The 12,306-nt window shown below is 44.6% G+C and overlaps 1 protein-coding gene across 3 annotated transcripts in view; it reads right to left on the reverse strand.

Annotated features, from left to right (window-relative positions):
* Positions 1 to 1,880: 1,880 nt before the first annotated feature.
* Positions 1,881 to 12,306, reverse strand: part of RAD51B (RAD51 paralog B) — a 561,756-nt gene continuing 551,330 nt past the window's right edge. For 2 of the 3 annotated variants that reach the window (XM_034993401.1, XM_034993400.1), the window contains 2 exons: positions 11,752 to 11,830; positions 1,881 to 2,352 (listed from right to left, as the gene is read on the reverse strand). In XM_034993401.1, coding sequence (XP_034849292.1) covers positions 2,336 to 2,352; positions 11,752 to 11,830 — 96 coding nt within the window. In that variant the 3' untranslated portion in view covers positions 1,881 to 2,335. Of the gene's footprint in view, positions 2,353 to 11,751; positions 11,831 to 12,306 lie in introns of those variants that run through there. The other variant, XR_004677086.1, reaches the window with a different exon arrangement.

Raw genomic sequence — 12,306 nt, forward strand, 5'->3', positions numbered from 1 at the left:
CTTTCTGCAGCCTCTCCTCCCAGTGCAAGATCAAACCACTAGTATTGCTGCTGGTGATTCTTTGGAAAACATTCATGGTGGTCCTATTATGTGCATGGTATTGTGCTGAGTACTTCAGTGAATTGACGATGACAAGGAGAAGTTGTAACAGATGTGAACAGAAATACGACATGGGTGAGGGGTGAGAGAGGAAGAAGCAAGACTGAGTGGGTTCAAATCCACCTTCCATCACTTTCTAGCAAGAGACTGGACTTCTGCCTTGTTGCTCATCCACGCAGGAGGAATACTGCGAAGTCCTACTGTGAGACTGTTAGGATTAGGTAAGCTCACACATATGTAGTGTGTCTCAGACATGCAGCAACCCTTAATAAATACTGGCAAGATGCAAAAACAGCACGTAGGTCCTGTCCTGGCAGCGTGGTGTGTGGTGAAAAGCCCTGTTGGAACTTGGAGCGGGAGAATGCCGGGATTGATTTGCCAGTCACCGGGTGTAGAGCACCGTCTTAAGGTTTCCTGGGGTCAAAGAAATAGGCTCAACGAGGAAGACGTCTAATCCTTGCCCTTTGGGATTGGGAGATGTCTTCCTTGTACCTTTCTCAGACACTGCCGATTGCCCTGTTTTAGTGTGTGAACTGTTTAGCTTTTCTCTCTTGGTGGGCAGTGAAAGTGGAGAGAGACCAAATTAAGAGATACAGAGAATAAAACATCTTTCTCAACTTCTCAAATAGTCCCTTGAGATGTTTAAAATTAGTCAATTCATGTAGTAAGAACTCATAGGAAATGTACATTTATTCAGCCACAAAAACTCAGCTTGGTTTTCACAAATGTTCTATTGGAGACCACAAGTTCCCAAAATGCATCTCACTCTGAGGGAGACAAATGACCACAGTCTGGAAAGTCTGCCTCCCCGACCTCTTCCAGGTCTACCAAAACCCTTCCTGCCTTCCAATGCCCAGCAGTTGTTTGCTCTCCAGGAATACCTTCCCTGATTCACTCCAGCTGGATAAAATGTTCCTGCTCTGTCCTTGCAGCATGTGGCTTGGATGCACATCTATCATATCATTTTATTTTATTCTGTTTTATATTACAGTTAGTAGTATATGAGTCTTTTCCATTCCTCACAGTACAGTTCTCGAGGATGGGACGCATATATCCTGTTTTTGTGAGCTGCACCACAGCATTTGGTATGTGCTCAACAAATACTGAGTTGTTCAAAGACTTAGGCATTCACTCACTCTTCACTGATCCGTACCTACTTTGTGCGCAGCATTCTGCTGGGCACTGCTGGGCACAGGAAACATGAGATAGGATAAGACCTGACTGTAGCCTCCAAAGCATTTAAAAACCTCTGGACAGGGAGCAGGTCCCCATGCCAAAGGCCAGGAAGATTTGATGCCTGTCTTTGAAGGAGCTGAAGCCCCCAGGCCTTGCTCTGAACCCAGTCTTAAGGCTTTGGTTGGAAACTTCATGGCAGTAGGAGGGCGTAGGCTGGGTGTTCTGCTGGAAACAACTAAATTACCCTATGGGTCACCAATTGGTTTATTTGCTAATTGGCCCAGCTTTGGGCTTTAAATCTAAAGAAATCATTTCATCCTTTATTAAATACTGCATGAATCTCACTCTTTGTTCTGCAGGGCTATACACAATATACTAGTGAAACTTGAATTTACACCACAATAGCCGTGCTACTAAGGACCTTCCAAATGCCACTAATACCATACATGTTCCGCTTCTCAGCTGGATCCGAACCTGCCAGTGAATTCTGAGCCCATCGACCTCCCTCTGACACAGGAGCAGACCCCCACACCCACGCCCGCCCCCAGCCTCCCCATCTTTCCATGATTTAATTTCTGAAATCAGTTACTCTGTGGAGACCCCAATTCCTTTACACCCACTCTTTTTATATGGTGGACAATACTTTATTCGGAAATGTTCCCTCCTGTAATTACAAATCCTGTTAGTCATCCTCCTCCTCTCCCCAGGGGGATTGTGGGCTTTAATTAATTAACGTGGCTAAACCGCTTTGAGGTGCCTGGTTGAAAGGTGCTATATAAGTGCAAATTATTATTATTATGGCTGTTGACATCCCATGGCGGCAAAGCCTTCAGCCCCACGCATCTACAGACCTGAACAAAGGCTTCTTCATCCTCACCTTCCCTGCTAGGTCTGAGATGGCTGGCTCAATGGTGTGGGGGCAAATCTGTTACCATCTCAACATCAATCAACTAATTAATCCCCATTATGTTGGCTTCCGTTTCCTTCTTCCAAGCAGCACCATCCTGTTTCATTTCACAAATCGTGCCCCCAGTAGCTCTAGACAACGGTCATAGTGTCCCTATGGCTTCTGTTGGCCTAAAGGAGAGAAAAAAAAAAAAAAGAGGGAGAGAAAATAAGTTTGAAAAAAAAAGTGTCATCATGAAATGTACTAACTTTTCACTAACAGTCTAAATAAAACTTTCCTTCCAGCTGTAGTCCTCTTGCACACATACATACCTTTCTATTACCTAGGGAGCCAGCAGCCTCACAAACCAGAGACACCCAGAAATACAGCATAGGTGTGGGGTAAGGTCCTGCAGCCCCAGCTTGACCACTGATAGCTACAGACAAAAGCCCTTTCTGGGCTGGGTGGGAAGAGGTCATCCAGAGAGGTGGGAGCCCCTCTTTGGCTTCCTCCACTAGCTCCACATTTCCCCTGAGAAAGCCAGCTGCCCTCTGTAGCCAGGAAGCCCTCACAAAGACAGGGGACCATGATTTAGATGTTTTGTGCTGCACCTAGCAAACCTCAGCCCTTAACAAATGCCCAGTACTTCCACTGTGATGGTAGCCATTGAAAGCAGCCCTGTGGGGGAGACGTGGCCTCTTGAAGGGACGCTGCTGACCAAAATGCTCCTTACAAGGTTGTGCCTCAGACCCTTTGTTAGCGTGGACGTGGGTGAGCCTCAGGGGGTCATGTCTTCATCTGCCTCCATTTATCCTCCCTATTGAAGGGCTCCTTCAGGACATCGGTCAGTCTCTGTGGGAAGTGATTTGGAGGGCAACAAAAGAACTTGGGCCCTTTGGGGGGCCTTCAGAATTCAGTAAACATCTGGACACGGAAGGCCAGGTTCTCAAGCAGTCTAGCTGGGGAGATGTCAAAAGAGAGAAAAAGCTGTGTGTGCAATGCAATCTCTTAGTTCTGCGGCAACATTTGTTGGAGAAAAACACAGCCGCCCCAGTAGGTAGATAGGAAGATTTTTCAAAAGCTCCTCTATTTGTCAGTTTTTGTGAGGGCAGAGTACTGTTTGTCAGCTCTTGTGGCATGTGTGAGGAAGCAGAAGTTTCGCATGGCTGGGGAGCAGCATGTGATGGCTGTTCCGATTCTCTATGTACGCTGAATAACCCATGGTTGCACAAGCCTGTCCTGGGAGTTGTTGTTAAGCATTTCTGTTATCCCTGAGGTTTGGAAAACACTTTCTAGTCAAGGTGACTTGTTAGATTCTCATCATGAGCACATTTTAATTGACCAAAAAATGAAGTACTAAGGCTAAGGGATTTACATTTCATCACATGGTGAAATACAGGATCTGAACTCTTGACTCTCAACATTCCCTTTATTATTGAATCAATCCATTAGAACACATTAGTCAGCATGATTCAACATTAATCACATGGCACTAATCAGTATTCCCCAGGGTTCCCAAATCTATCCTCAAACAAGGAAAGAAACTGGCCTCTATCAAGAGACAATCAGGGGCTGACGTCCAATTCAAGCCCCTCTCCCCCATGCACACTCTCAGGAACCTTCCTCAGTCATCCATTTGAAATGATTCTATTTCCTTTATCCATATCACATTATTTGAACCTCAATAATAGGTGTCACAGTTTGCCTTTGATCAAACTTATTTTGTTTTTGAGCTAACTAGATTTTGAGCTACTAAAAGGGAGGGACCTTTTTTTTTTCCAGGCTTATATCCTCTGAACACCATGGTTTACAAACTGTTGATACCTCAACAAATACCTGCTGAACTGAAGTCACTGAAATGGAGCTTAAGTCATATTCCAGAAAGAACACCAAGTCCTCTTGGAAGAAGTTTTCAAAGAAAATCAACAACCTGAATTGATTTAACATCTTTTAGTATTATTACCTGGGCATTTTCACAAATGCAAATTGTTAGCTCTGCAAAGATAGCCAAATGGCTTCCAGGTTCTAAAAGAGTGTGGATCCAGTCTAACTATAGTCCAGGCCTTGGAATAAAGTTTTTTTCTATAACCTTATTCCAACTGACAATTTGTTCCATGTTTAAAAAAATGTAGAGACAGGAAAAAACATTTTGGGGGAAAAATGTGTTTAGTCTATGACTTTGGACCAAAAGTCATACCTTGCTTTGTGCTATAAGCACAAGTAGCTCTTGTTCAAGTATCTTTCTTGCATAGTGTATAATAGCAGAACACATACTAAAGTTTCGGCTTGACAGAGATTCTGTTATGGTGGGGGACCAAGATTTTTGGTGCTGATCCTTGATGGCATTACTGATTGTGATACCCTACTTCTCTGCTCTAGACTCTACCAAAAAGGGTACTGATAGCATTTTTAACAAACAATATTTACAATACAATACTTATGTTGCATTTCAACATGCTAAGAGCCCAACCCTAGGGTCTGTACTACTGCACCCTGGGGTCTAATCTCTGCAACTGTGCTCCTCTGAAAGGGATGTGTCACTGAATATTCATCTCTCCTTCTCTCCCATGGTAAAACTCCTAAAACTTAGCTGGGAACATGGACACCCAGATAAACAACTGCATTTTCCAGTCCTTCTTCCCATACATCTACAAATTGGCCAATATGATTAAAGTAGAAATAGTGTGTGTAACTTCTGGTTAATATCTTAAAAGAAGGAGGATGCCCTTTCCTCCCACCATCATTCTCTACCCCATACAAATTCTGCTACAAATTCTGGATGGAGGTCATGATGCTGAGCCATTGTGGACCATGACAACAAGGGCAACATCCTAGGTGTGATGGGGCAACAAGCTAAGAGCCTGGGTCCTTGGACAAACACATGGGATGAGCTGCTATACTAGCTCTGGACTGTATTCCTCTGCAGTGCTATGTGAGAAAGCAGGAAACCTCTACTTTGTGTGCCACTGTTAATTTAGATTGTGATTCCACCCAGCCAAACTTACAACCCACCTCAAGAACTTTCTTGAGGGATTGATTACATTAGTGTGACTGATCCATCCTAGCTTAGGATTTCAAGATTCAAGATTCAGGACAGAACTGGTATATCCCAACAGAGGCTCATGAAGCCTGAGAAATAAGTTACCAGAGGGGCTTCCGTGATGGAGGATGAGAGGATCCAAACCCATTTCTGATTTAATAAAATCTTAGGAGCCCTGAGTACCTAAAAAGGGCTACAAACATAATTTTGAGGCAGTGAACACCACTTTGCCTTTCTGGAACTCAGTCTGCTGACCTGAAAATAAGGGTGATGGACAAAACTAAAATCTCTCATTCTTGGAAGTGTATATATAGCTAACTTTGGGAGGAATTAAAGTAATTTTTGTCAACTAATCATCTTAGTATATGCATAAAGCACATGTGTTGTGCAGAAGATCCCTCTAGAGACTATGGAAAGATTATACCCCAATGGCAGAGATAAAAGAGGCATCTATAAAGAATACAAAGAAGACTGCCCATGGAAACATGACAACAAACTTATAATTACACACAGCTGTGTAGAAATTGGTCCACTACCTCCAGAGGAAGTTTAAATTGGTAAACATCCTTGGAAAGCAACTTGGGAATATATAGTAAAGATTAAAATGTGCATACCCTCTGAGCAGTCATTCCACTTTTTCTATATACCTACAGAAACTCTCATACCAGCATACCAAGTAGCACGTGCAACAGAATTCACTAAGTTAACAAATGACTGAAGTTTCCATCAACAGGGGAATGGATAATATGGTATATTCATACAATGAATATGGATACCTCATTAAAGTGAAAGAATGTTCACTATGATACACTATGTGTATCAGTGTGGATAAATTGTAAAAACACAACGTGAAGTGACAAAAGCGAGTTGTGGAATGATGTGTATAATAAACCATTTATGCAAACTTGGAAAGCACTCAAAACAAATCATAATATTATGTGTGGATTCACATGTAGAAAAGTTCTTCAGCATGACGAGAAGGATGTATACAAAACCCTGGAGAATTTTTACTTCTGTGGAGGAGTGTGAGGCAGGGAAGGAAGGACTGGGACAGGTACAAAGGAGTTTTTTATTTTGTCAAGTTTTATACCTATAATAAAAAAAGACCTGAAGCAAATGTGACAAAATTTGAACATTTGCTAATTCTGGGTGTTCAAGTCATGGGTTTTATTATTTTCTGTCCTGTTCTGTATTTAAATTTTTTTTTTTCACACTGAAAACAAAATCTCTCTTTGAAGCTGATAGCCAGAGTAAAAGAAGTAAACAAAGCAGAAGGTTGGTGTGAGGAGATGTCATGGAGGCAGGGAATGTGAAATAAATGTCAAAAAAGAGGAGAGAACTGGCAGAGGGGCATCCTTCCTCATTTTCCCCGGAAAACTCCTCCCTGACAGGTAGGCAGGAGCCTTGGCCTGCCCCAGCTTTCTGAGGCTGCAGGGGCACCTGGCAGCCAAGAGACAACGTGACAGACCTGCTCTGCCCTCTTGTCTGTGACCTCTGGGAGAGGAGTTCACTCTCTCTGCTCCACTGAATCCCAGGGCTCTTTGCCCAGGCTCCCACAAGAATGCCAGGCTATGCCAGGTGTGTGGGTTGTATTTATGAAGGAGACCTCCATACCTGGATGGAAATGGATTGAGAATCTTCTGGGTCACATTGAGTCTACCAGGCAGAAAACATTTATATGGGTTACTAATTCCAACTGAAATCTGATGAACTTAGATGGTAGTATTTGGGGGAAAAGAATTTTTCAATAAATCATCCATTTGGCTCAGTGACTAAGAAAATGGGATGGGAGAATCTAACCCAACTCTGTGACAAGGGAACAAATAGAGATTAATGCCTCTCCCAATAAGCTTCAAAAGGCGATCAAACAACCATTCTTGATTTTACAAGAAAGATGAGGTGCATAGCTTTCCAGCTCTTAAGAAAAATCATTGTTTCCTTGTTTTCTGGTTTCTTCTGAGTCCCTATATTAGGTGGCTGGAAAAACAGGAAACTAGCTTCATTTGCAGAGTCTTCTCTGGACTCATCTCAGGGTGCCCTGGGCTCCCCCTGAGGTTCCCCAGCCCTATCCCAAGGTTTATGCTGCTCATTCAGGCTTAAACTAACAAAGGACAGCACCAGAATCCAAATTCAACCTGTCCTACCTAATTTTAATTTTTTAAAAACAACATAAAAACCACAATTCTGTCCTACCAAGAAACTAAGCTATTATCTTATGTCCTTAACAACCTGGCTTTTGTTTTTTTAAATGCTCCCTGGATTCCGAGGAAATGGAGAGAGTAGGGCAAAGGAAGAGTGAATAAGGAGGAGGCCCTGCTGACTTGGCCTCTTCACCCTCCCTGGCCAGCCCCGCTTCCTTACCAAGTCGACAGGCCTCCACGGCCATGAGTCCAGGACGGAGGCCAGGCTGGCTCTGGGAGAGCCTGGCCTGGGGGTTTCCCGGGGCCTCCTGCAGCATCAGCAACACAGCCTGGCTGTTTTCAATTACAGAATCTTAATCTTTATTTCTGGCCTGACCCAGAGGTCCAGAGGTCCCAGCTGTGTTCTGCGGGGCACAACATTTGGGGCTTGTTGGGGAAACAAAGAACACGGCCAGAGCAGAACACGGGTCAAGTTGGAGTTCCCTGTAAATGCTCCCTTCCCTTCTGCGGCCATGTGGTTTTTGTGGGCCCATAATTAAGGCCGATTCCCAAAGCCAGCCCCTGCTTTTTCCTCTCCCCTAGGTTCCCGCGCCCCTTAGCCTCACTCTGAACCGGCCAGAACTCTCAGCTTTTCTACCCAGTGGGCGCAGGAGAAGAGGATTCATGGGAGCCACCCCCACACCCTCCACCTTTCCCACCTCAGTTGCACAAAAGGTCTGTCTCTCCCTCTGCTGGGACCTGGCCCGTCTCAGAGCCTGAACCATCAGGAAGCTGATGGCTGTGAGCTTCCACTCCTTTGGGGCCAAGTATTTCCAGGGTGTTGAGCCCAACCATGAGGCCACGATCTCGACAAGTGCAGGATAGACAAAGAAAACACAAACAGCAGAGCATGACCATGGGAATGGCCTGAGCAGGCGGCTTCCTGAAAATGCCTGGAGGGTGGGTTTTCTTTTTACTTTTTCTTTTCTTTTCTTTCTTTCTTTTTCTTTCTCTCTCTCTCTCTCTCTTTTTTTTTCTTTTTGCAAAAGGAAAATAGTTCCGCTTTCTATTTTATGACAACAATAGCACGGACTGGCTCCTTCAAGTATTTCAAAAAGCAGCCTGAGAAATCTCTAACCAGGCCCCTCAGTCTCTCCGGCCTGCGGACGTATTGTTCCTCCCAGCCCAGGGAACAAAGGGGCAGGAAGGGTATAAGGCCCCCAGTTGCTGGCTCTTCTTAGCATCCTAATCCTTGAGAACTCTTGAGGGGAATGGCCTGTGGAGCTGGGAAATCGAATTTTGGCCTCACCTTTTATTTCCACCCTCTGCTTATGCACACAGGAGCACTTCAGGTATTATAAAACCTCCTGGTGAGCAGGCTGGTAGGAGTCTTGGACTTGCTAAGGGGATAAAAGGCACTGAGGGATCATTCCCACATTCACTAACCCCCTGAAAAAAGGGTAGCCTATAGGAATTGTTTCTTCTTACCACTCCAGGCTGGTTCCATTACAAATCCCAAATGTCCAGTCCCAAGGGGCTGGGCTGGCAGTTTCTTTTGTAGTCGGTAGCTGCCCTCCCTCTTCCAGCCCTTCCCCTCTCTGTCTCTCTGCCCCTTAGACATGGATTACATTCCCCCCCACCCAATTCCTCAGTACTAGGTACCCACCAACCTCCATGCCAACTTGGGGCTACCATGCCAGAGCAACCCCTCACATAAGGAAAGCTTCTTGGCCTTGGCTGTTGGTATCTTTCCAAGGTTATCACCCAGGAATCAAAGGTTTCTTTGCCTTAAACCTGGGGAATTGTGTAGGTGGGTTTTGTTTTGTTTTGTTTTGTTTAGCTCAGTCATCTGGTAAGAGTGGGGGGAAAAAAATAAGCTTTTACATTCTGGTGTGTGGAGATCTCAAGGTACAACTCTGCTGAGCTAAGTGATGAAAAGTACGCCCTCTCCTAGGAGAATCAGATAAGCTGAAGGGTTAAGGCCTTTAGAGGTCACCCAGGCCAATGACTACAGTCCAAGTAAGAAAAACATTTTGCATTGTATATACACAAATTCATAATGAACACACACTGTCACACAAGAAATATTTCATGAAACAGTGCAATACGTGTGATGTAATCTGATATTTTCTATTCTCCTCTATTTGATTTTTTAAAGATTCTGGTTGTGACTCATTAATTTCATTTCATGACCCACCAGTGGGTTGCAACACAGTTTGCAAAGCGCTGAATCAAGGTCAACATTGTCATTTTCAAGCCGACAAAACTAGGGTGACAAGAGATTTTTCTCAAGATCACACCAGAGCTGGAACAGAAATCCACAGGGTCTCTCCACTAAAGGAGGGATCGTCATCTTTGTCAGGTTCAGAGCTCCTTTTGTTTCCCCAAAGTCTTGGGAGCACGCAGCTACTGGGGAGGGAGTGCCCAGAGGTTTGTATTCAGTGGCGTTCCTGCTAGGGGCAGAAGGGTTCTGCTGCCCCAGAAAACCTTACAGAGGGAGGTGTAGCTGGGGGAGTGGGGTCGAGAAAAAGCTTCAAAAGCAACCAGGTGAGGCACTGTGGCCTCCCAGACATTTTTATTTACTGGTCGGGGTTCCTGCATCATCGGACACTTTCCTGAATTTTTCTCTTTCCTGGACACACAGCTGTAGGTCAGCCTCCTTTAGTAATCCATCTTCTCCTTTGTTTTCTGGCTTTTTCTAATAGTCTTTGCAGATATTTAACCTCTACCAATTCATTTCATTTCTAGCCTCTACTCTCTGTCCACAATTCCTATTTCCTGTCCAAATCACGATCGTAGCAATGAGTGCCAGAGAGGCAACTCTGTGAATCTTGTTCCCACAAATATTATCCTAAAAGTATCCTAAAAGATTAGGTCAGGCTTAGAAATGCTATTTACCAAAAGGCCCAGGGATCAAGAGAGAGGCACTGTATCAAGGCTCTCAATACAAGCCATCTGGGCAGAACTGCCTCTTTGCTTCCTGAAATTGCCTTGTAGTCTTCCATAGAATTTCTTAAAATCTTCCTCTAAATTTGCTACTTAGTTGATTTCTAATCTTTTAAGAAAGCTCTAAAAACGAAGAGCCAAAAGCCACACGGTGTCCTGGGTAAATAAAAGTTCAGCTTTCTGATTGCTTATTAGTTATACACCCTTAGAGAGTATGTAACAAAGGGGCCTGCTGTTTGCTTTGCTTAATCTGGTCTTAAAATCTCTGCTTCTTTGTCAGAAAACAATATTTGCAATTGTAAAAAAAATATTTACCAAGGAACTTGGATAGCATAAGTCAAAGGCTAAGAGCCAAAGGTCAGTAGTTCTTACCCCAAATTTCCCTGGACCTGAGTCCCTGCTGTGGGACTCAGCTGCACCAAACAAACAAGCTGCTTTCCGGGTCCATTAAGAAGCGGGCGTTTTAGAAGGGGAAGGAAAGGGAAGGCTGCAGCCTGTTCCTCGGTCCAAAGCATGAACCCCCCGGCCTGCCCCACAGAATTCCTGCTAGATCTCTGCAATGCAGTGTGTCTCCATGGGAGCATTGTAAGGGCTCTCCCTGTTTCATAAACCTGGGAAAAGCACTCAACTTACAAAATCCTAAAGGGCAGATATTCCTCCCATCAACAGCAACGCCAATATGCTCCCCTGGGCTTCAGACCAGACGTTCACCCGTGCATTCTGTGGGGAGGGCCTCCTGCCTGACAGTGGGGGACAGATGTGCATCTGAGCACCTCTGTGGGGACCGTTCTCAACCTACAAAGCAGCTTTGGACATCTGGCTCTGTGAGCTAAGTTCAGTGGTGTTCGAATTTACCTCTCATGTTCATTATTTTCTGCAATCACCAGAAGATCCAGCATTGGGAACCAGGCCTGTAGATCAGTGAGTTCCAGGTTGTGGCGTGGGGGCACTCAACGGTGAGTCAGAACTCCACTCCTTCTGAGTCCCAGGCCCCTGTCACCAGAGCCGGTCAGCAAGGCGTGGTCCCCAGTTGGGACTTGGGTAAAGGGACCGGACATGGAGTAATCAGAAAGAGGCCGAGGACGTAATGCTCACGGAGCCATGACAAAGTGCCCCACAGGTGGCCAGACCAAATGGTTTGTCAGGTCCTCCACATGGTGTCAGAGGCCTACTGCCCACTTCCTCACTCCATAGGATCTGTGAAGAGGCCTGGGGGTTGGCAGTTCCTAGATCTGTGCTTTAACCCTCAGTCTCTGTTGCACTCTGTTAGGAAATTCAGCAGTTCTCCCCCAGCCCTACCTCCACCTTCTGTTAAGTTCTTGTCACAACTGCCAATCTCTTTTATCTCATTAGGATAAATATCACTGGCAAATTCATCTTGGCCTTTGATTCTGTCCCGAAGTAGCTTCTACCAGGAGCGCACCAGCCATAGGCAGCACTGAGCATAGTCAGCTTAAAGAAATGGTTTAATCCGAGGATCTTACCTTGAAGAACCAGGCCTTCCTTCTCGATGGTGTAGGCAAATGAGGTGAAGGGAGCCAGAGGGGACTTGGCGATGAGAATCTGCACACAAAGCATATTTTGCCAGGGCTGGTCAAAGGGCATATCAGAGATGACCCTCTATTCATTCCCCTTCCCATTTTGAGACAAAGTGGGGACAGGTGACTACAAACTATAAAGTTTATTTTAAAAAATTATTTTAGAACCAAATGAGTGTTATTCCTTCAATCAGCTGGTCATTTTGGAAAGCTATACATTTATCCCAACTATTCTGCCACTGAATGCCATATTCCTGGGCCGGTTCTTCTAGAAATGTTTCATTATTTTATGTCACATGCTTAAACAGCTACCTTTCTGCCCAGAGATAAACCTAAACTGATTCTCTAAACTTACTCAGAAATTTAGCTATTTTGCTAAAAAGAAATTCAAAGCTACCCTCAAAAGATAAAGATTTACCCTCATTGTAAATATTCAAAATAACTCAGTAAAAGCAAAGCCATGATAATTTGCTTTGTTGGCCCCAACTCTTCACCAAGGCT

Source organism: Mirounga leonina, unplaced genomic scaffold (assembly GCF_011800145.1).
Source record: "Mirounga leonina isolate KUSES-001 unplaced genomic scaffold, KU_Mleo_1.0 Mir_82, whole genome shotgun sequence".
NCBI classification, from domain to species: Eukaryota; Metazoa; Chordata; class Mammalia; order Carnivora; family Phocidae; genus Mirounga; species Mirounga leonina.